This window comes from Callithrix jacchus, chromosome 14 (assembly GCF_049354715.1).
Source record: "Callithrix jacchus isolate 240 chromosome 14, calJac240_pri, whole genome shotgun sequence".
Lineage (NCBI taxonomy): Eukaryota > Metazoa > Chordata > Mammalia > Primates > Cebidae > Callithrix > Callithrix jacchus.
Window position 1 is genome coordinate 21,104,962 of NC_133515.1, and position 22,939 is coordinate 21,127,900.

At 43.2% G+C, this 22,939-nt stretch overlaps 2 protein-coding genes across 6 annotated transcripts in view; one reads left to right on the forward strand and one right to left on the reverse strand.

Annotated features, from left to right (window-relative positions):
• The first annotated feature begins 4,699 nt into the window (after window positions 1–4,699).
• Window positions 4,700–22,939, forward strand: part of LOC144579144 (uncharacterized) — a 60,430-nt gene continuing 42,190 nt past the window's right edge. For 4 of the 5 annotated variants that reach the window (XR_013526060.1, XR_013526059.1, XR_013526058.1 and 1 more), the window contains exon 1: window positions 4,700–5,140. Coding sequence is in view for 1 of the 5 variants with exons in the window: in XM_078348411.1 (XP_078204537.1) it covers window positions 6,919–7,695 (777 nt within the window). In the remaining 4 variants the exon portion in view is untranslated. Of the gene's footprint in view, window positions 5,141–5,370; window positions 10,452–22,939 lie in introns of those variants that run through there. The other variant, XM_078348411.1, reaches the window with a different exon arrangement.
• On the reverse strand, window positions 5,605–6,399 carry LOC144579117 (uncharacterized). Its single transcript, XM_078348357.1, is given in 1 exon segment — window positions 5,605–6,399. A coding segment is annotated over 1 exon segment (795 nt).

Sequence of the window (22,939 nt, forward strand, 5' to 3'; positions counted from 1 at the left end):
GACCTCTCAAACACTGAGCTAGGAGGGAAGGGATGATTTCTTTCGGCCGGCAGCAAGGTGGCATAGCTGCCTAATAGCCAAGCTGGTCTAACAAACAAAAATCTCTGTCCTTCTAAAGGCTCACAACTCTAGAAATTATACGTGAAAGGGTCTTGTGTTTACAGCTTTAGAAATTACATGTGAATGGCTCTTAGGTTTACAGCTTCAGAAGTTACATGTGAAAGGGCCTTGGTTCATGGAATAGGCATGGGGTATGTGGCTTATGTGGGGGTTTGATCTTGTTTAGGTAAAAACAATGCCTTCCAGAAAGATTCCTCCATACCATGCCTGCGATCTATAGGAGAGATTGTGGTAATCAGTAGAGGTCATATTTTCACCCTGGCTGGCAGCACCAACCAGTCCCCCTTCTGGCTGACTTCTAGCTTCTCCTTTTGAGATGCAATGCAGAAGGCTGAAAAGCATTAAGGGTCTCCTCCTCAGTACAGAAGTAGTAGAATAGGGTAATACAGAGGGTGCCTATTGCTAGGTCAAAGGATGCAGACATTTGAAAGAGTAATGTGCATGCCAAATTGCCCTCTAGAAATACTAAGCATCTTTTGCTATGTTCATTAATCAGGCACTGTGCTAGAAAATGGGAGAATGAAGAGCAGGACAGATACAGTCATTGCCTTATGGGGCTCAGAGCCTGACAGATTTGGAATTCTATTTCCACTCCTCATCCACCCCATTTGTTTGGTGATTCTGGACACACACCACCTCTGCTGCCCCACAATGCCAGTCCTGCCTTCTTGGAACAGAAAGGAGTTCAGGGTGTGGGATGCAGTTGGTTCTTCCTGGAGTCAGACATGCTGTTTTCCTTTGTAATCTGGCAGCAATAATGCCGTGACTCATCAGATTTAGCAAACAATCCTGTGTCCTTAGGGATGTCTGTCAGCTGGTTTAGGGTATGTGGGTGACTCTTGCCTTTCATTTAATTCAGTACTACTGGTTGGTATATTTTCATGAAATACTCATTGTCTCAATTATTTAAAGTTTTGTGACTTAGTTTTGATTTTTCTTAAAAGCACACGGCAGTGTTTTCTACCAGATGATGGCAATGAGAAGGCAGCCGCAACTTCTAGTAAAACTGAGATCTTTGAACAGAAGATCAAGAAATGTACTAAGGTTGGTACCTGCTTTTACCTGTCCAGTGAACTGGGGATCATTCAGCACTTGGAGACCATCTCTGCTTTTGGCTTCTCCTCCTATTTGGTCATCTTTTGTTATAATATTTTTGTTTTCTTTAATTCTTCTGCCAAAGGTAGGTAGGGAAATGGGTAATAAAGCTGAAATTAGCTTACTCTTCTTATTTACTAGTTAGCTCTTCTAACCAAATCTGTCATTTGAGCTAACTAGTAAATAGAAGACTTGACTAAATGGGGCTTACCAATGCCTGATTATACCCTCAGGGAACTTTTTTTAATATCAAGTTTATTGAGATATAATTTACATGCAGTAAAATGTACTCTTTTTAGTTTATAGTTCTTTGCTTTTTGACAAATGTATACCATCATGTGATTACCACTACAATCAAGATAAAGAGTATTTCCCTCACTTTAAAAAGTTATCTCATGTCCCTCTGTAGTCAGCTCCCCAGCTCCAGCCTCAGGCAGTCACACCTGTTTTTCCTTCCCAGCAGTTTTGCTTTGTCCAGAATGTCATACAAATGGAATTATAACAGTAGGGAGCCTTTTGAGTCTGGCTTCTTTCACTTAGCATAGTGCAGTTGAGACTTACCCATGCCATTGCTTGTGTCAGTAGTTTGTTCCTTTTTGTTCCAAATAGTACAAACAGTCCCTGACTTACTCAAGATTTTTCAATTTTACCATGTTGCAAAAGCAAAACCCATTCAGTAGACAGTATACTTCGGTACAGATTCAATAAATTACATGAGATATTTATACTTTATTACAAAATAGGCTTTGGATTATATTATTTTGCTCATCTGTATGTTAAAGTGTTATGAATAGGTTTAAGGTAGGCTGGCCTAAGCTATGTTTAGTAGGCTAGTTGTAGGCAAGACATAGTGGCTCACACCTATAATTGCAGCGCTTTGGGAGGCCAAGGTGCTAGAATCGCTTCAGGCCAGGAGTTCAAGACCAGCCTGGACAACATGGCAAGACCCCATTTCTATCCCCCCGCCCAAAAAAAGTAGCTGGATGTGGTGACACACACATGTAGTTCCAGCTACTCAGGAGGCTTAGGTGGGAGGATTGAGCCATGATGACATCGTTGAACTCCAGCCTGGGCAACAGAGTGAGACCCTGACTCAAAAAAAAAAAAAAGGCTAGGTATATTAAATGCATTTTCAACTTATGATATTTTCCATTTATGATGGGCTTCTGGGGACATAACCCCCCATAAGTTGAGGAGCACTGAATTCTATTTGATAGATATACTACAATGTATTTATTCATTTACAAATTGATGGGCATTTGGGTTGTTTCTAGGTTTGGGAAATTAAAAATAAAGCTACTTTAAATATTTGCATACAAATTTTCTGCATGTGGCTATATGTCTTCATCTTTCATGGGTATGAATACCTAGGAGTGAGATTGCCGGGTCATATGGAGTTTAACTTCATAAGAAACTACTACCAAACTGTTTCCCAAATGACTATACCACTTTGCACTCTCATTAGTGATGTATGAGTGCTCCAATTACTCCATATTCTTGAGAGCACTTGATGTGATCAGGTTTTCTGTTTTGTCCCTTCTAGTAAATGAGAGTAGTGGTTTGTCACGGTATTTTAAATTTACATTTTCCTCAGGGAGCTTGTACACCAATAAAATCTCAGATCTATCAGTTTTTCCCTCAGTTCCCTCTTAGACAAGCCATTTGACATCTCTGTCAGGGTCATAATGTCTACATATTTAAAATGGACATCATAATATTAATATCAATCCCATAAAGCTGTAATGAAGTTTAATGTGTTTATATTGTGTGCCACATAGTAACTAACACAATAGTTTTAGCTATAATTATTTACTACTACAATCTTCTTATATATAGATAAATGTAAATATAAAGACAAGTAGATGGTGCCATGTCATAAAATTTGTTCAAATGAAGATGTGTAGTTGAAAATGAAGATTTGAAGTTGCCTTTGAAGGATTGGGTAGATACGGAGGAAAGGAGCTCCACAGAGGGCACCAGAGGACAAGAGGTTGGAGGAAGAGCCTGGCATGGGACAGAGACTGTTGCAGCTGAACTCTCCCACCATGACCTGCTCATTGCTCACAGATTATTAAGAAGTAAGGAAGTAAAGGAAGACTTACCCCTCTGAATGGTTTATCTCATTCCACATCATAGTCTTAGCTTAAATAAACCTTGTTCTTATCTCTACTACTGAAATTTATTTTATAATTTTAGTGTTAACAGTTCAATCTTTCAATAGCCATTAATAATGTGTTCATGGATATTATTTACTCTCTTAGCTTTTTCCCTCTTGGATGTTCATAGAGCCTGTAAATTCTCTTTTTTGGCCAGTCTTTCCTTGGAAAATTGTTATTTTTTCAAGATAAGAAAGAAAGCCGCGGTGGCTCAAGCCTGTAATCCCAGCACTTTGGGAGGCCGAGGCGGGTGGATCACGAGGTCAAGAGATCGAGACCATCTTGGTCAACATGGTGAAACCCCGTCTCTACTGACAACCGTGGGATTGGGGGCGAGGTAGGGAGCGGCGCGCGCTAGGTACTGGAGGGAGAGGCGAGCACAAAGGGCTTAATGGATTGGCGTGGCAAGGCACGCGCACAAGGCACCTGCTGGCAAGGACGGGAAAAGGGGGGTCCAGGGCCGGGTGCGCAAAATAGGTACTGGAGACAGAGGCGCGCTCACAAAGGACCCGGGACCTAAGGGATTGGTGCGGCAAGGTATGCGCAAAAGGCACCTGCTGGCAATGGGGGTCGGGGGAGAGCCTAGGCGGGAGGAGAGGGGCGCACAGTCGACCAGATATCTCAGACTACAAGTGTGGGACACCACACCCGGCCAATGTTTTGTATTGTTGGCCTTGGCCCCAAGTGTGCCCAGGTGCTGATGGAGCGCCTTGGGGTGTGTGAGCCCTGCCGCCAGGGCCTGGCTGGGGTTGCGCCAGGAGCTGTCCATGGTTCTGAAACGATGCCGGCAGAGGCGCCGGCTGTGAATGAGCGAGTGAGCGCTGTCCGTAGTGCTGCAGAGGTCTTGGGCCCCGGCAGTGGCGGCAGCGGTGCTTAGGAGGCCGGCAGCCGGAAGACCACCAGGAATGCTTCTTGGAGGAAGTAACCCTTGAGGTGGGGAGGGTTTTCCAGGAAGGGAGACGATAGCATGAGCAAAAGCTTAGAGATACTAATAATCGTAGACTGATAATCATGGCCTGGTGCGCGCGCCTTTTCACGCCAATCCATTAAGAATCCGAGCCCTTTGGGCTCGCCTCTCCCTCCAGTACCTAGCGCGCGCGCCACTCCCTACCCCGCCCCCAATCCCACGGTTGTCAGTAGCTGCCTTGTGCGCGTACCTTGCCGCGCCCATCCGTTAAGGTCCCAGGTCCTTAGTGCGCGCGCCTCTCCCTACAGTACACCGCGCGCGCGCGCGTCGCCCCTTCCATTGCCATCTGGTGCCTTGTGCGCGAACCTTGCCGGCCAAACCGTTAACGTCTGGCGTCCTTTGTGCGCGCGCCTCTCCTTCCAGTACCTATCAGGCGCCCCTTCTACCCCGCTCCATCCCTCGCCGCCATTGCTCGCAGGACGCTCAGAGTCCAGCTGTCAAGAGTTCAACGATCCGAAAATAGCCACTGCACCCAGCAGCAGTTACCTGGGCACTCTGTGCCCTTTATCCCTGTCCCGGTCCCTTTCCGGGGCCGAGGACCCAGCAGTAGGACTCAGTTTCCTTGAGCCTGCTGCCCGCATCCCTCACTTCATTGGCTTGCGGGATCTCTCCGTTGCTTCTGCCCCTGGACGGAGTGGCAAGCCTTCCTACCCAGACACTTGTAATCAGCCTGGTGTCAAAACAACTCCAAGGATTTATTCTTCAAGCCCTGCCTTCTGTACGGCGATCCTGCCTTCAATTTGAGGCCCAGGTACCACAGCAAGCCAGTGCCCTAAGGACTCTCAGAGAGGCCCTGGAGAAGGTAATCGCCTTTTTGTGGCCCAGAACACCCAGCTCTACCCTACACTCCCATCCAGAGATCATGTAGAGGGCCCTCATGGGGAGTGGGGCAGGGATGCCTAAGCAGGAAAAAAAACCCAGAGTCCAAGAAAAGCCCAATAATCAGAAAGGGGGCCCTGAGGGCACCAGGGATGCAGGGTCTGCATTTAGACCCCTGCGGGACAGTGGAGGCCTCTCTCCCTTTGTACCCAGGCCTGGGCCCCTGCAGAGAGACCTCCATACCCAGAGGTCAAAAATGCCATCTGAAAAGAAATCCCAGCCCTCCGGGATGAGCTACTGCCGCAACTCCATCTCCAGCTCCTCCAGCTCCGCAGGAGGCTTCCCGTGGGTAAAGAGGGGGAAGGGGCCAGCCTCATCCGACTGCCAGCTGCCCCTCACTTCTTCAAAGGCAGTGACTGAGGTCAGCCCTCAGGCTGTCTCTCAGGGTCAGGCCCAGTGTGAAAAGGCAGCAGATTCAGCACCTGGGGAGAAACTGGCCCCCAGGAGTGGCTCCCCGACATCTCAGGCCTCTAGGCCTCATAGATGAAAGTACCCTCTGCTGCGACGCAGGTGAGGGGAGCCTCTGAGGCTGCCATCTCCCTTACAGCTGGGGTTCCGGGTCACCGCTGAAGACCTGGACCTGGAGATAAAGGCCGAAATCATGTGCCTTAATTGTGCACTGCAGGGTGAGGAAAAGTCCCTCTGGGAGTGCAGAGCCTCACTGCTGTCCCATGCTTTGGGACTGGCAACAGGGACGTCTTCTCTGTCTGCTGTCTCTAAAGCATCCAGCACAGAGGCACAGCAGGAGAGACGCAAGTCCCAAGATGGCCTGGACCACGTGGCCCTCCAAGCATCTGCTGCAGGGTCCCCCTCTAGACCTCCTGTGTCTGGGAGGAAACGCAGGTCAGCAGGTCCCCTGTTATCCTCCTCAGACACCCTTCCTGCCACCTCTGCACATTCCCAGGACTCAGCCCAGGCCTCATTGTCTGCTCCAACACAGCCAGACCAGGGCACCACAACACACTTAGCTGCAGGGGCTTCCTTACCCACCACTTCCACCTCGAGCCACTGCACCAAAAGAAAGTCAACCTGGGCTGCAGACCTGGCTGGGAGCCTTCCTGACCCCTCTTCTGCCTCTCCCACCACCACCCTGGCCAGACAGAGGGTCAGTGATTTCACCGTACTACAGAAACTTGATGCTATTGCTGCAGCCACTACCCAGGCAAACCAGTGGTCCCTCATGGACAGCAGCAAGGAACCCGCACCTTGAAGCGGTTTCATCCATATTTCCGTCCAGCTGCTTCAGGTGCAGCCCAGGCCTCATCTTCTGCTCCAACACAGCCAGCGCAGGGAACCACAGCACCCTCAGCTGCAGGGGTTTCCTTACCCACCACTTCCACCTGGAGCCTGGCTGGGACCCTTTCTAAGCCATCTTCTGCCTCTCACACCACCACCCTGGCCAGACAGAGGGTCAGTGATTTCACCGTAATACAGAAACTTGACGCTATCGCTACAGCCATCACCCAGCCCAAACCTGTGGTCCTTCATGGACAGCAGCAGGGAGCCCGCAACTTGAAGCAGCCTCATCCATCTTCCCATCCAGCTGCTTCAGCTGCAGCCCAGGCCTCATCTTCTGCTCCAACACAGCCAGCCCAGGGCACCACGGCACCCTCAGCTGCAGGGGCTTCTTTACCCACCACTTTCACCTGGAGCCTGGCTGGGACACTTTCTAACCCATCTTCTGACTCTCTCATCACTGCCATGGCCAGACTAACGATCAGTAGTCCCACATCACTACCAAAAGTTGCCATGACCGCTGCAGCCACCACCCAGCCAATACCTGTGGTCCTTCATGGACAGCAGCAGGGAACCCGCTCCTTGAGGCAGCCTCATCCATCTTCCCATCCAGCTGCTTCAGCTGCAGCCCAGGCCTCATCTTCTGCTCCAACACAGCCAGCCCAGGGCACCACGGCACCCTCAGCTGCAGGGGCTTCTTTACCCACCACTTTCACCTGGAGCCTGGCTGGGACACTTTCTAACCCACCTTCTGACTCTCTCATCATCGCCATGGCCAGACTAACAATCAGTGGTCCCACCTCACTACCTAAAGTTGCCGTGATTGCTGCAGCCACCACCCAGCCAAAACCTGTGGTCCTTCATGGACAGCAGCAGGGAACCCGTGGCTTGAAGCAGGCTCATCCATATTCAGATCCAGCTGCTTTAGCCTTGAGCCCCCCCACCAAAAGAAAGTTGACCTGGGCTGTAGGCCTGGCTGGGACCCATTCTAACCCATCTTCTGACTCTCTCATTACCGCCGTGGCCAGACTGATGATCAGTGGTCCCACCTCACTACCAAAAGTTGCCGTGACCGCTGCAGCCACCACCCAGCCCAAACCTGTGGTCCTTCATGGACAGCAGCAGGGAACCCGCAGCTTGAAGTGGGCTCATCCATATTCAGATCCAGCCGCTTTAGTCTTGAGCACCCCCCTCCAAAAGAAAGTTGACCTGGGCTGCAGGCCTGGCTGGGACCCTTTCTAACACATCTTCTGCCTCTCTCATCAACGCCCTGGCCAGACCGAGGGTCAGTGGTAGCACCTCACTACGGAAACTTGCCGTTATGGCTGCAGCCATCACTCAGCCCAAACCTGCGGTCCTTCATGGACAGCAGCAGGGAACCCGCGGCTTGAAGCAGGCTCGTCCGTATTCAGATCCAGCCGCTTTAGCCTTGACCCCCCCCTCCAAAAGAAAGTTGGTGCCAGGCTATCCCAGGCAAATTCTAGGCCAGGCTATCCCAGGCAAGGCAAGGCAAGGCTATTCCAGGCAAGGCTATTCCAGGCAAGGCAATTCCAGGCAATGCCAGGCAAGGCAAGGCAAGGCAAGAGACAGCAATGCAATCCCAGGCAAGGCAATGCAATCCCAGGAAAGGCAATTACAGGAAAGGCAATTTCAGGCAAGGCAAGGCAAGACAAGGCAGGGAAAGGAAATTCAAGGCAAGGCAATTGCAGGTAAAACAAGGCAAGGTAATTCCAAGGAAGGTAACTCCAGGCAAGGCAAGGCAAGGCAATTCCAGGCAAGACAAGGCAAGGCTATTCCAGGCAAAGCAATTCCAGGCAATGCAAGGCAAAAAAAGGCAAAAAATTCCAGGCAAGGCAAGGCAAGGCAAGGCAAGTCCAATCCAGGCAACTCAAGTCCAATCCAGGCAACTCAATTTCAGGCAAGGCAAGGCAATTCCAGGGAAGACAATTTAAGGCAAGACAAGGCAATGCAAGGCAAGACAATTCCAGGTGAGGAAAGTCAAGGCAAGGCAATTTGAACTGAGGCAATTTCAGTCATGGCAAGGCAAGACAAGGAAAGTCAAGGCATGTCAATTCCAGGCAAGGAAAAGCAAGGCAATACAAAGCAATTCCAGGCAAGCCAATTCCAGGTAAGGCAAGGTAAGGCAATTCCAGGCAAGTCAATTCAAGGCAAGGCAATTCTAGGCAATGCAAGGCAATGCAAGGCAAGGCAAGGCAAGGCAAGGGAAGAGAAGGCAATGCCAGGCAAGACAAGGCAAGACAAGAGACAGCAATGCAATCCCAGGCAAGGCAATGCAATCCCAGGCAAGGCAATGCAATGCCAGGCAAGGCAATTACAGGAAAGGCAATTTCAGGCAAGGCAAGGCAAGACAAAGCAGGGAAAGGAAATTCGACGCAAGGCAAGGGCAGGTAAGGCAAGGCAAGGTAATTCCAGGGAAGGTAACTCCAGGCAAGGCAAGGCAAGGCAAGGCAATTCCAGGAAAGAAAATTCCAGGCAAGACAAGGCAAGGCTATTCCAGGCAAGGCAATTCCAGGCAATGCCAGGCAAGGAAAGGCAAAATATTCTTGCCAAGGCAAGGCAAGGCAATGCAATCATAGGCAAGGCAATCACAGGAAAGGCAATTTCAGGCAAGGCAAAGCAAGACAAGGCATGGAAAGAAAATTAGATGCTAGGCAATCGTAGGTAAAACAAGGCAAGGTAATTCCATGGAAGGTAACTCCAGGCAAGGCAAGGCAAGGCAATTCCAGGCAAGGCAAGGCAAGGCTATTCCAGGCAAGGCAATTTCAGGCAATGCAAGGAAAGGAAAGGCTAAAATTTCCAGGCAAGGCAAGGCAAGGCAGGGCAGGGCAGGACAGGGCAGGGAAGGGCAGGGAAAGGTAAGGCAAGGCAAAAGGCAAAAGGCAAAAGGCAAAAAAGGCAAAAGACAAAAGGCAAAAGGCAAAAGGCAAGGCAAGGCAAAAGGCAAAAGGCAAGGCAAGGCAAGTCCAATCGAGGCAACTCAAATTCAGACAAAGCAAGACAATTCCAGGGAAGGCAATCCAAGGCAAGGCAAGGCAATGCAAGGCAAGGCAATTCCAGGCGAGGAAACTCAAGGCAAGGCAATTTGAAATGAGATGATTTCAGTCATGGCAAGGCAAGGCAAGACAATTCCAGGCAAGGCCATTCCAGTAAAGTCAAGGCAGGGCAATTCCAGGCAATGAAAAGCAAGGCAATGCAAGGCAATTCCAGGCAAGCCAATTCCAGGTAAGGCAAAGCAAGACAATTTCAGGCAAGTCAATTTGAGGCAAGGCAATTCTAGGCAATGCAAGGCAAGGCAAGAGAAGGCAATGCCAGGCAAGGCGAGGCAATGCAATCCCAGGTGAGGCAATGCAATCCCAGGTGAGGCAATGCAATCCCAGGCAAGGCAATTACAGGAAAGGCAATCTCAGGCAAGGCAAGGCAAGACAAGGCAGGGAAAGAAAATTTGAGGCAAGGCAATTGAAGGTAAGGCAAGGCAAGGTAATTCAAGGGAAGGTAACTCCAAGCAAGGCAAGGTAAGGCAAGGCAATTCCAGGCAAGACAAGGCAAGGCTATTCCAGGCAAGGCAATTCCAGGCAATGCAAGGCAAGGCAAAGTAAGGAAAGGCAAGACAAGGCAAGGCAATGCAATCCCAGGCAAGGCAATCACAGGCAAGGCAATCCCAGGCAGGCAAGGCAAGGCAGGGCAGGTCAGAGCAAAGCAGGGCAGGGCGGGGTGGAGTGGGGTGGGGCAGAACAGGGCGGGGCAGGGCAGGGCAAGGCAAGGCAGCAAGACAAAAGGCAGCAAGGCAAAAGGTGGCAAGGCAAAAGGCGGCAAGGCAAAAGGCATCAAGGCAAAAGGTGGCGAAAGGTGGCAAGGCAAAGGGCGGCAAGGCAGAAGAAGAAGAATGCAGGCAAGGAAAAAGAAAGAAAAAAAAGCAGGCAAGGAAAAGAAGAAGGCAGGCAAGGCAAAAGAAGAAGAAGGCAGGCAAGGCAAAAGAAGAAGGCAGGCAAGGCAAAAGAAGAAGAAGGCAGGCAAGGGAAAAGAAGAAGGCAGGAGAGGCAAAAGAAGGAAGAAGAAGGCAGGCAAGGCAAAAGAAAGGAGAAGAAGGCAGGCAAGGCAAAAAAAAGAAGAAGAAGGCAGGCAAGGCCTGAGGTTTGAGAATAATTGTCTTTGGTTCCAAGTCAAATCTTCTCTACACATTGGGATGAGGGTTGGGCCCCCTTGATTTTGCTGGGTGTATCCCAGGAAGTAGATATCACAGGCAAGAGTCTCTTGTATGAAGCCCTCTACAGGTGGCATCTCACACTGCTGGATCTACATTAGCATTTTGGTGACAACCCATCCCCCAAAGTTCTACTAGAAATTGCCCTCATGGATAAACTCTGTGGTGACCCTTTTCTTGTGTCAATTCTGTATGAACCCTCAGCCTCTCTTAGGCATCTTTTGAAATCTGTAGTAGGTAAGCCTACAAAATTAGCACCCAGTAGACACTGCCAAAGTTTATATCCTGAACCTTCTGGAGTGGTGGCTGGAGCCACATATGAGATCCTTTAAGCCACTTATGAAATGATAAGACTTGCTGCTCAGGAATGTAGGCATCAGGGACTTGAAGTAGCTCTAGACATTGAGCATCAATGTGTCAAAGGCTTCCAGGGTCCAGCTTTCAGTGTAATTCTATCCCCTAGATACTGGCATTCTGGACCTGTGATGGGAGAAGCAGCACCCGTAATCTCCAAGGTGCCATTAGGCTCATTCTTTTATTGTCTTGATGAATTGTCTTGCTGAAGAAGCAGTTGGCCTCTTCTATACATACTAGTCTCTTTATCAAATGGTTACTTGGCTATATTTTCAGTTTTCTCTTGTTGACTTGCCTTTTCTTTCTTAAAAACAAAGCAACTCAGATTTTTAAAAATACTTACATTTTGGTTATCTTTTATAAATTATGTCTTCTTTTATTCATCAACTATTATTTTAAGTTCCAGGGTACATGTGCAGGATATGCAGGTTTGTTATATAGGTAAACATGTGCCATTGTGATTTGTTGCACAGATCAACTCATCACCTAGGTATTAAGCCCAGCATCCATAAGCTTTAAGTCGCTTCTTTCTATTATTAGGTCAGAGGAGCCATGCACCATCCTCAACAACAAGTTACTGCTTAGATATTTCTTTTAACAAATACTCTAGTTCATGATTCTAAAATTCTGCCTTCACAAACTGCTGGGACATAAAGACAATTCAGCCAAGTTCTTTACCACTTTATATAAAGGATGGCCCTTCCTCCATCGTGCAATACCATGCTCCTTGTTTCCATCTAAGACCATACCAGAATTACTCCTAGTGTCTATGTTGCTAACAAGGTTATGTTTACATTTACTTAAGTAACTCAGAGATGATGTAGGCTTGGCTGTTAGCTCTCCTTCTTCTGAGCCCTCATCAGAAGAGCCCTTAGCTCTCCTTTAATGGCAATTTAGACTTTTGTAGCCTCTTCTTTCAAACCCACCCAGCCTCTGTTCATTACCCAGTTCCAAAGCGGACACACATTTTTAGGTATTTGTTATGGTAAGAATACCACTTCTGGTACCCGTTTATATCTTAGTCTTTATTGTGCTGCTAGAACAAAGTACCTGAGATGAGGGAATTTGTAACTGACAGAAATGGATTTTCTCACAGCTCTAGAGACTAAGTTCAATATCTTGGTGCTTGCACTTTGCAATGGCCTTCTTACTGTGTCATCTCAAGGTGAAAGACTGAGTGACAAGAAAAGGAAAGGGAAATAAAAGGGGCCATTTTATAATGGCATTAATCCCCCCCATGAGAACAGAGGCCTCATAGCACAATTAATTCTTTAAGGTAACATGACTTAGTAGTATTGCAAGAGCAATCAAATTTCAACAAAAGTTTTGGAGGAAACACATATCTTCCTTTTGTTTTCCTTTTTGATTTATCTGGATTCTGGTTAATAGTCATCTCAATTAACATATTGGTATTTTTTAAAGTTTTATTTGGCTTCTATTTCTACATTTTTTCTAATTCCATAGCAAGATGTCCATTATGGGTTCAGTTTAGATTTGTGGATTTACTACATCTTTGAGGTAGGCCATTGTTCCTCTGAAGAAGCAATCTTTTCACATGAGAGGGAATAAAATCTGAGCTCCAAACTCCACTTCTATTCTTTAACTCTCATATTTTAGGGCAGTTCATATTTGTGCTAGTCCTGAAGCTAATTTCAATGTGTGTTTTAAAAGTCCAATGTTGTTCGACAGATGATGGCTCTGACCATGGCTATATGTTTAGCTTTTCGTGTTTTAGGGTTCAGGAATCCAATACTCCTCCCAAAGATAATTCACTCTGAAGTCGAGGATCAGAGTTCTTGGAGCTTTCCCTAAACCAAATTTTGCCCTCCAGTCCATAGGCTTATAATAGAAAGTTGGTAGCAGTCCCTGACAGAGCAATTCCTCCTTAGAAGTCTCACAAAAATAAGTCAAACCCCGTCAGCAACCTCCGTTGATTAGTTACCTGGCCCAGAGACTAGGACGCAGAGACAAGGTATTCACAAAACTGAGTTTGACTCTGTTTTTCTGTGAAGTGCATAATAAATGGAGGAAGTGGGATGGTGGTTAAGGAAACTGAGAGACTATAGACACTCAGAGGATGCGGTATAACTCCAGCTTTCATGTGGAGATGAGGTTGTGGATGGGAAGCTTTTACAAAATGACCACAAAGTAAAATAGCTGCTGGAGTCCTCAGGGAAAGGAAGGGCAAAGTGGAGGAAGGAAGCGCAGACTGGGAAGTGGACTGGAATTTCAGGATTTTGTTTGATCACTGTTGGACAGTGGTTCTCTTTAGAGAGGAGGGATCCAATTTTAGTGTCTAAACTAGACAATAAAATTATCTGAATACCTGTCTCCTTATGAGAGGGAGTGGAACAATATGTGATCCCATCTACCAAAAACTTTTCATTCTTACCAGTTGTGTCAGAATTTTAGAACTGCAGAATGGGCAATAGAGCAGAGAAATAAAGAGCATAGACCTTGGTGTCAGGTACATTGGGTCTGAATTCTGGCTATGCCTCATGTTGTGGCTAATGTGTGACCTTGAGCAAGTTAATCCAACTTTCTGTGGATAAGCTTTTTTTCTGACTAAGGTATCTCTCTTCTATGTAGGGATTTTTATTTTCCTTGAGACAGAGTCTCGCTCTGTCGCCAGGCTGGAGTGCAGTGGCGTCATCTTGGCTCACTGCAACCTCCGCCCCAGGTTCAAGCGATTCTCCTGTCGCCTCCCTAGCAGCTGAAACTACAGGTGTGCGCCACCATGCCCAGCTAATTTTTGTATTTTGAGTAGAGATTAAGTTTTCACCATGTTGGCCAGGATGGTCTTGATCTCTTGATCTTGTGATACACCCACCTCAGCCTCCCAATATGTAGAGATATTTTTAAAAAGTTAACATATTTAACACATGTAAAAATATTTCTCAGAGCATAAAAATTGTAATATACATGTTTTTGAAAATGGAATAATATAACATAAATATTCTAAACTATTATATGAAAGGGTATATTTGAAGGTACATAGAGAATTATAGGTTTTTTTTTTTTTTTTTTTTTGAGATGGAGTTTCGCTCTTGTTACCCAGGCTGGAGTGCAATGGCACGATCTCGGCTCACTGCAACCTCTGCCTCCTGGGTTCAGGCAATTCTCCTGCCTCAGCCTCCTGAGTAGCTGGGATTACAGGCACGCGCCACCATGCCCAGCTGATTTTTTGTATTTTTAGTAGAGACGGGGTTTCACCATATTGACCAAGATGGTCTCGATCTCTTGACCTCGTGATCCATCCGCCTCGGCCTCCCAAAGCGCTGGGATTACAGCCTTGAGCCACCGGGCCCAGCCGACCCTATTTCTCAAAAAAAAAAAAAAAAAAAAGAGTTTAAAGCCTACGTTCATAAACTCATGTGTCTTATTAAAAAGGTATCCCCAAAGGATAATTTTGTTACCTTGGAATCTTCAGGTAACAATTCTTCCCTTGACAAGTCTGTCCTTTTCATTTCCTTTCTTCCTTCCTACCTTTGGGTATAACCTAAGCCTTTCCTGATGTTATTTATGCCCATAGAATCAGCTCATGTTAAGATTTTCATGGGACTCTTGTCCAGTCGATGTATATCAGTCCATCAAGTCTATGCTCAGTATTTTCTCTCTAAATTGTTCACTGCTGACCGCTTTAACAGGCACACTGTGTGTGTTCTAGTTTAAACATTATAAAGGGGAGTGAGGATGTCATCTTACACTGGAAGATGATCTATAACTTATCAAGTGCTCACCATTGAAATTGTTATTTACTTCATGCCTCATTAGAGATAACATGAAATATCTTGTTTAGCATCTATGGAATAGCAATAATTATATCCGCTTGAATATATCTCAGTTAGGGCTTGCCAAAAAAAGAAGGCATTTAGCAGTGGAAAAATACTCAAGAGCTACAATAATTATAAACTAGATGTATCCTAGCCCTATTCTATTTTATTTGGCAGTTTATGCATGAGTTCATTTTATGATTTTCCAAAATCTATTAGTGATAAGGAAATTATTAGACTGCTTTTGAATTTCCAACTAGAGTTCTTTTCCTGCTGATGTGTATTCTCATTGGGCTTCTTATCTCACCAAAACTTCTTTCCATCATATCCAAATTCTGACAGAGTTATGTTTGAACTATACTTACTCCTTAAATTCTAAGGCTGATTGTAATTTTTTTCATCATCCTTTTAATATGGCAAATCTTACTGACAGGTGAAGAATTATTTAAATTTAAATTTTTAAATTAGGAATCATCAGGGCAGCTGAGACCTGAATAAGCCATTTTTTATATGATTTTGAAAAAAACTATTTTCTCCTATTAGACTCTGCCCTCCCCTGCCTGTGCCCAGGGTACAGGGCTTAGTGAGTGGAGCACAGACAGGATGTCAGTGCCCCTGAGGCCCCTTTGGTAAAGTATGACTGCACAAACATGCCTAGCAGCTCTAGAAACAGTGTAGAAATGAACTTTGTTTTCAAAGTTACTCATCTTTATTTACTAAGTTGATCTAAGCAGTTCAAACACATTTCTAAGACAAAACCTAGAAATCAGCATTCTGACAAGAATGTCAAAGTAAAGACAAAGTTAGAAATGAATGAGGGGTATGGTAGAATCATGAGTTAGCCAAATTTATGAAGGTAACTGAAAGAGTAATACCAAAATTAAATTACCTGCCTCTGGGATGGAAACCAATAGGGTATAAACATTTTGCTTATCTCTCATATAAGTTAATTTCATGGGACTTTTGGTTTTGACTATTTTCTTTAAAAAATTGTATGGACATAAAAATTGATAAAGTCTTCTCACAGTGTGGTTTGGAAGCAATTCTTAGAAATCTGAATGGGCAAATCTTTGGCTCAGCAATTTCATTCTGAAAATATATTGGAAAGAAATACACCTATTAACAAAGAGTACAAATGTGGTAACATTATTTCCAATAGCAAAAAATTAAAAACTGCAAAAACATTCATTAATAATGGGTTGATAAAACAAATCATTGTGAGCTCATATTGTGAATGTGATAATCATATGATTCTGTTTGAACTGACAAGGAATAAGACCAAAGAAAATATATTAATGAAGCAAAAAAGGCAAATGGCAGAATAGTAGAAATCCCACTAACATAAGAAAAATGTGTGCTGTAAATGTGCAGATGTACGTATGTATGTGTAAACATGTAGAGAGGTATTTATGAGGACATAGTCCTAAGTGGTCATTGCTAAAAAAGAGTGTGAGATTTGAAGAGTTGGAATAGAGATGGGAGGGTAGAAAATTGGGAGAGGGGACTTTTAGTTTCTGCTCTATATGTCTCTGCAATTTTTTAGCAATAAGCATGTATTACTTTTATAATTTAAAAGTAATTTTAAAGACCCAAAAAAAGAAAAAAGATTACTCATGATTGCGTTACCCAAACAGAACAATTTTCATTCATATATGTTGCCTCCTAAGCTTTTAATACTGGTTTAAGTATGGGTAAAACATACAAAATTTCAAAATTACATAATAAGAATGTTGCTGTATGGTCATTACAACTTTGAATTTTATAGTTTTAATATAAATTACATATCTACGGTATATGAATTACCATTTTGTTGCAAATAACTATCATCTGGTATTGATAAATATACATACGATTATTGTACCAGAATGTAATCCACCATTTTATAGGTACATATGTTAGCTGCTTTGGACTTTATGCTTTTCTCATAAACAACGCAGAAAAAACATAGTTTATAATGTGTTCTGTCTTTGGATTATATCTTTAAGGAAAATTATAAGCAGCAAAGTTATCAAATTAAACAAGAATTTAAACATCGCATAACTCTTTAATATACATTGCCAATTTTCTTTTCAAAAGTAGAGTTTTAACCTTATTGCCACAAAAAGTGTATTAGCTTTACTTCATTTTAATTAGCATTGGGTATTAATTTTCTAACTACTCTGGCCAAAATAGAACAATATATTTCTTGAGTAAATTATAAATTTGAACATGTGATAACCTAACTTGTACTAACCTAACTGACTCCATGTTAGCTGCAAACCTAACAAGTTTTCTCTAGCCTCTCCCTCCCTGCCTTGGCCCCCTCGGCTGTATTACTGGGTCATGCTGCACTCAAAGCTTTGAACCGTTAAGAGTGGTTCACACTGTTCACAGTACCTGCTTGGCAAGTCTACCTGCTATTGTGAATACCCTCCTTGGCGATTGATTGTGTGGAAAGTTCCCCCTGCTACCCCCTTGATGATTATATGGAAATATCCTTAGCAAACAACAATCCTGGGAACCTCCAGTCCCCTGGTTACCAGCTTCTTTATCTAACTTGCTTGTTCTGCTTCTGTAAAATCCCACTTCAGCTAAGCTCCTTCTCCCCTTACCTAAATCAAGGTATAAAGGGAAATCAAGCCCCTTCCTTAGGACCAAGAGAATTTGGAGCATTAGTCATGTCTCAGTCACCAGCAAATGAAGGACTCTTAATTTGGAACTCAGAGAGTGCTGCTTTCCTTCTAACTCGCTCGGTTACAAAAAACATTTCACTTGTATTGCAATTTATTAACTGCAGTTGATGGTTCCTGTCATTTTTTATTTATTTGTTTATTAATTTTGCTTTTACTAATAACAATATTAGGTAACTCCTACTGAACGTTTATCAAGTGCCAGGCACTGTTCTAAGTATTTTACATATATATCACATTTAAACCTCACAAAACTCCAAAATCTATTACTATTATAACCATTTTACAGATGGAGGAACTGGGGGCCCAGATAAACTCATATCATAGGAAGTCTACCATCAAAGCTGAGGCTTGTACTGTCACCTCAGTATACGGTACCTCAGTATACAGCCATATATGAATATATTAAATAATTAAGATGTCATCTCTTTACCTGTCATACTTATCAAAAGTGTTTTGTATTTTTATTGTTGTTTTTATATGCAGAACATATTGATGTTATTATAATCAACTCAGATTTTTCATATTTTTGTAATCATTTTTATTGTTTCAAGCTTATAAATGTGTCTCTGCTCCAGAGACATGAGAATTTTTTAAATCTGTTTTCTTCCCATGTGTACATACATGTGTAGTATTACAAATATATGTATTGAATATATGTATGTATTTGTATGTGTGCAAATATACACATAAACACATATATACATACTCTTTTTAACCCATGCAGACATTGTCTTGCTGTACAATAATACAACGTATTTGGGGCTGCTTTTCTGACCCTGACACTGTTGCTGGGCTGAGAATTACTCTACTGTTTAGATGAGATACTGAGCCATCAGGATTTAAATCTTCAACTTATCTTTGCTCCAAGTGACATGATTAAGCTGAGATTACTTAATCCAAGCCCCAGTAAGTCATTCCAAACCCTTGAATTATTCTGACCAATCCATAAAGCTTCTGTTGAATTCATGCCTTGGAGAATTCTTTGCCTGGCTGGTTGAACACTGGATGACTGCAAGTCTTATGGTTTAGAGACAGGCACATGTCTGACCCAATGGGCACACCCATTGTATTTCTACAGAGAAGAAATATCTGTGGAGTTAAATTGGTAGGTCCCAAATGAATCAGTAGAGCAGCATATGTGGTATGCTATTACTTGTGAAAGAGAAACTGTACATCTTCTGTACCTAGAAAAAAGGATATAGATTAAGATATGCATATAGAGATATGATATAGCTATATGGGAGGGCAAGAACTGGCTGAGACTTTTCATTAACATTCCATAACATTAAAAAATTTAATTTTTAATTTCAACTTTTATTATAGATATGGGGATATATGTGCAGATATATATATATATTTTTTTTTAAATTTTTTATTGGATTATAGGTTTTGGGGTACATGAGCAGAGCATGCAAGACAGTTGCATAGGTACACACATGGCAGTGTGCTTTCTTTTCTTTTCCCCTTCACCCACATTTGGCTTTTCTCACCAGGCTATCCCTCCCCACTACCCCTCCCACTGGCCCTCCCCTTTTCCCCCCAATAGACCCCAGTGTTTAGTACTCCCCTTTCTGTGTCCATGTGTTCTCATTTTTCATCACCCGCCTATGAGTGAGAATATGCGGTGTTTCATTTTCTGTTCTTGTGTCAGTTTGCTGAGGATGATGTTCTCCAGATTCATCCATGTCCCTACAAATGACACAAACTCATCATTTCTGATTGCTGCATAATATTCCATGGTGTATATGTGCCACATTTTTCCAATCCAGTCTATTATCAATGGGCATTTGGGTTGATTCCAGGTCTTTGCTATTGTAAACAGTGCTGCAATGAACATTCGTGTACATGTGTCCTTATAGTAGAACGATTTATAGTCTTTTGGATATATACCCAGTAATGGGATTGCTGGGTCAAATGGAATTTCTATTTCTAAGGCCTTGAGGAATCGCCACACTGTCTTCCACAACGGTTGAACTAATTTACACTCCCACCAACAGTGTAAAAGTGTTCCTTTTTCTCCACATCCTCTCCAGCATCTGTTGTCTCCAGATTTTTTAATGATCGCCATTCTAACTGGCGTGAGATGGTATCTCAATGTGGTTTTGATTTGCATCTCTCTGATGATCAGTGACGATGAGCATTTTTTCATATGATTGTTGGCCTCATATATGTCTTCTTTCGTAAAGTATCTGTTCATATCCTTTGCCCACTTTTGAATGGGCTTGTTTGTTTTTTTCCTGTAAATCTGTTTGAGTTCTTTGTAAATTCTGGATATCAGCCCTTTGTCAGATGGGTAAACTGCAAAAATTTTTTCCCATTCTGTTGGTTGCCGATCCACTCTAGTGACTGTTTCTTTTGCCGTGCAGAAGCTGTGCAGATATATTACGTGATACTGAGGTTTGGAGAATCCTGTCACCCTGGTAGTGAGCATAGTACCTGATAGGTAGTTTTTTAACCTCACCATGGCCCGCTAGTGGTCTGCAGTCTCTCACTTATAAGTGAGAACATGAAGAATTCAGTTTTCTGTTCTTGCATTTATTTTCTTACAATTATAGCCTCCAGCTCCACCTGTGTTACTGCAAAGAACATGACTTTATTCTTTCTTATGGCTGCATAGTATTCCATGGTATATATATACCACATTTTCTTTATCTAATCTACAATTGATGGGCACCTGGATTGATTCCATGTCTTTACTGTTATGAACAGAATAACGATGAACATATGAGTGGATGTATGTTTTTGGTAGAATGATTTACTTTCTTCTGGGAACATACCCAGTAATGGGTTTGCTGGGTTGAAAGGTAGCTCTGTTTTAAGATCTTTGAGAAATCCCCAGACTGCTGTTCACAGTGGCTGGACTAATTTACATTCCCACCAGCAGTGTATAAGCATTCCCTTTTCTCCACAGCCTCTCCCACTTCTGCTGTTTTTTGACATTTTACTAACAGCCATTCTGATTGAGATGGTATTTCACTGAGGTTTTGATTTGCATTTCTCTGATGATTAGTGATGCTGAGCATTTCTTTCTGCTTGTTAGTGATGTGTATGCCCTGTTTTGAGAGTGTCTGTTCAGGTCCTTTGCCCATTTTTTACTGAAGTTATTTGTACATTGCCTGTTGTCTTAAGTTCCCCATAGATTCTGGATATTACGTCTTTGTCAGATGTATACTTTGCAAATATCTTTTCACATTATACAGGTTGTCTGCTTGCTCTGTTGATGGTTTCTTTGCTGAGCAGAAGCTCTTAGGTTTAATTAGGTCTGACTTTTCTAATTCTGTTTTTGTTGAAACTACTTTTAGAAACTTAGCCAAAAATTTCTTGTCAAGTCTGATATTGAGAAGGGTATTTCCTGCATTGTTTTCCAAGATTTTTATACTTTGAGGCCTTACATATAACCTTTAATCCATTTTGAGTTATTTTTGGATATAGTGACACTTCGGGGTCCCGTCTCAATCTTCTGCATATAGCTAGCCAGTTATCCCAGCACCAATTATTGAATAGGGTGTCCTTTCCCCATTGTTTGTTTCTGTCAGCCTTGTTGAAGATCAGATGGTTGTAGGTGTGTGGCTTTATTTCTGAGTTTTCTATTCTGTTCAATTGGTCTATGTGTCTGTTTTTTTACCAGTACCAAACTATTTGGTTACTGTGGCTTTATAAGAGGCATCTATGAAAAACTCACAGCCATCATTATGCTGAATGGGCAAAAGCTAGAACCATCCCCTTTGAGAACTAGAACAAGACAAGATTGTCCATTCTTACTAGTCCTATTCAACATATTACCAGAATTCTTAGAAATAGAAGTCAGGCAAGAGAAAGAAATAAAAGGCATCCAAATAGAGCAGGAGGAAGTCAAACTAACTCTCTTCACTGATGAAAGGATTCCATTCCTAGAAAATCCTAAGACTCCATGAAAGGCTTGTAGAATTGATGAATGGCCCTAGTAAAGTTCCAGGATACAAAATCAATACTGAGGTTTGGAGTACAAATCCTGTCACCCTGGTAGTGAGCATAGTACCTGATCAGTAGTTCTACAAATCAGTAGAATTAGTATACATCAGCAACATCCAGGCTGAGAGCGAAATCAAGAACACAATCTCACTCACAATAGCCACAAAAGGAAACAAAATACCTAGGAATACAGCTAACCAAGGAAGTGAAAGAGTCCTACCAGGAGAGCTATAGCACACTGCTGAAAGAAATCAGAGATGACACAAATAAATGGAAAAGCATTCCACACTCATGGATTCGAAGAATCAGTATTGTAAAAAAAAAAAAAAAAAAAAAAATTGTTAAAACAATTTACAGATTCAATGCTATTCCTATCAAACTACTAATATCATTCTTCATAGAATTAGAAAAAAGTATTCCAAAAATCATAAAGAACTGAAAAAGAGTCCAAATAGCCAAACCAGTTCTAAGCAAAAACAAAACAAAGAAAAGAAAAAGAAAGAAACAAACAAAGCTGCAAAGCTGGAAGCATTACATTTTCATTATTTTGAATTTTGTTTTATGTGCCTGCATTACCTATTCATTAAAATTTTCATATCAAAAATAATGAAGTTTAAGTTCAAGAATTTCACTAATAAGACAGTAATACTTTCTAGTCACCTTATGACATTATTACAAGGTTGACCACATAAGGGGCTAATAATTCCAAGGCACTTTGGCAACATTCTTCATTACACAAAACTTAAATTTGTTGTGCTATGCAGTCCACCTGCAGTTTGTTCTCATAGGAATCCAGTACTCTGCTTTGGCTGAAAGAAACTACATTTCCCAGGCTGCTCGGACCTCTGGTCCAGCTAGCTACAGCCAATGGAAGTCATGAACACTAGAATGAGGGGTAAAAGGACTAAAGAAGCTAGAGTATTTTTCTGTGTTCCCTGTAGTATTTCAAGCACCAGTAATGTCACCTCTGTGGTCTCAGCTCCAATGGAGCTCTCTACTAGGGTTCTAGTACACACTGAATGGCCCTGGGCTCTGATAATGTCATTTCCAGCTGTTCTTTTTCCAGTCTTAAAGTGACAAAGGGTGGGACTGGTGGGGGTGGCTCATGCCTGTAATCCCAGGACTTTATGAGGCAGAGGTGGATCACAAAGTCAAGAGATAGAGACCATCCTGGCCAACATGGTGAAAACCCATCTCTACTAAAAATACAAAAATTAGACAGTCATGGTGCCATGCACCTGTAATCCAAGATACTCAAGAGGCTGAGGCAGGAGAATTTCTTGAACCCAGGAGGCAGAGGTTTCAGTGAGCCGAGATCATGCCACTGCACTCCAACCTGGGCAAAAGAGTGAGACTCCATCTCAAAAAACAAAACAACAGCAATAACAATAAGAAATACTTACTAGACAATGATATTTTAACTATAGAAATTCTCCTCTGACAGAATTTAACAATACTAAGGTTATAATTTAAGAAAAGGATACTATAAAAAAGGAATAACCCAAAATAAGAAA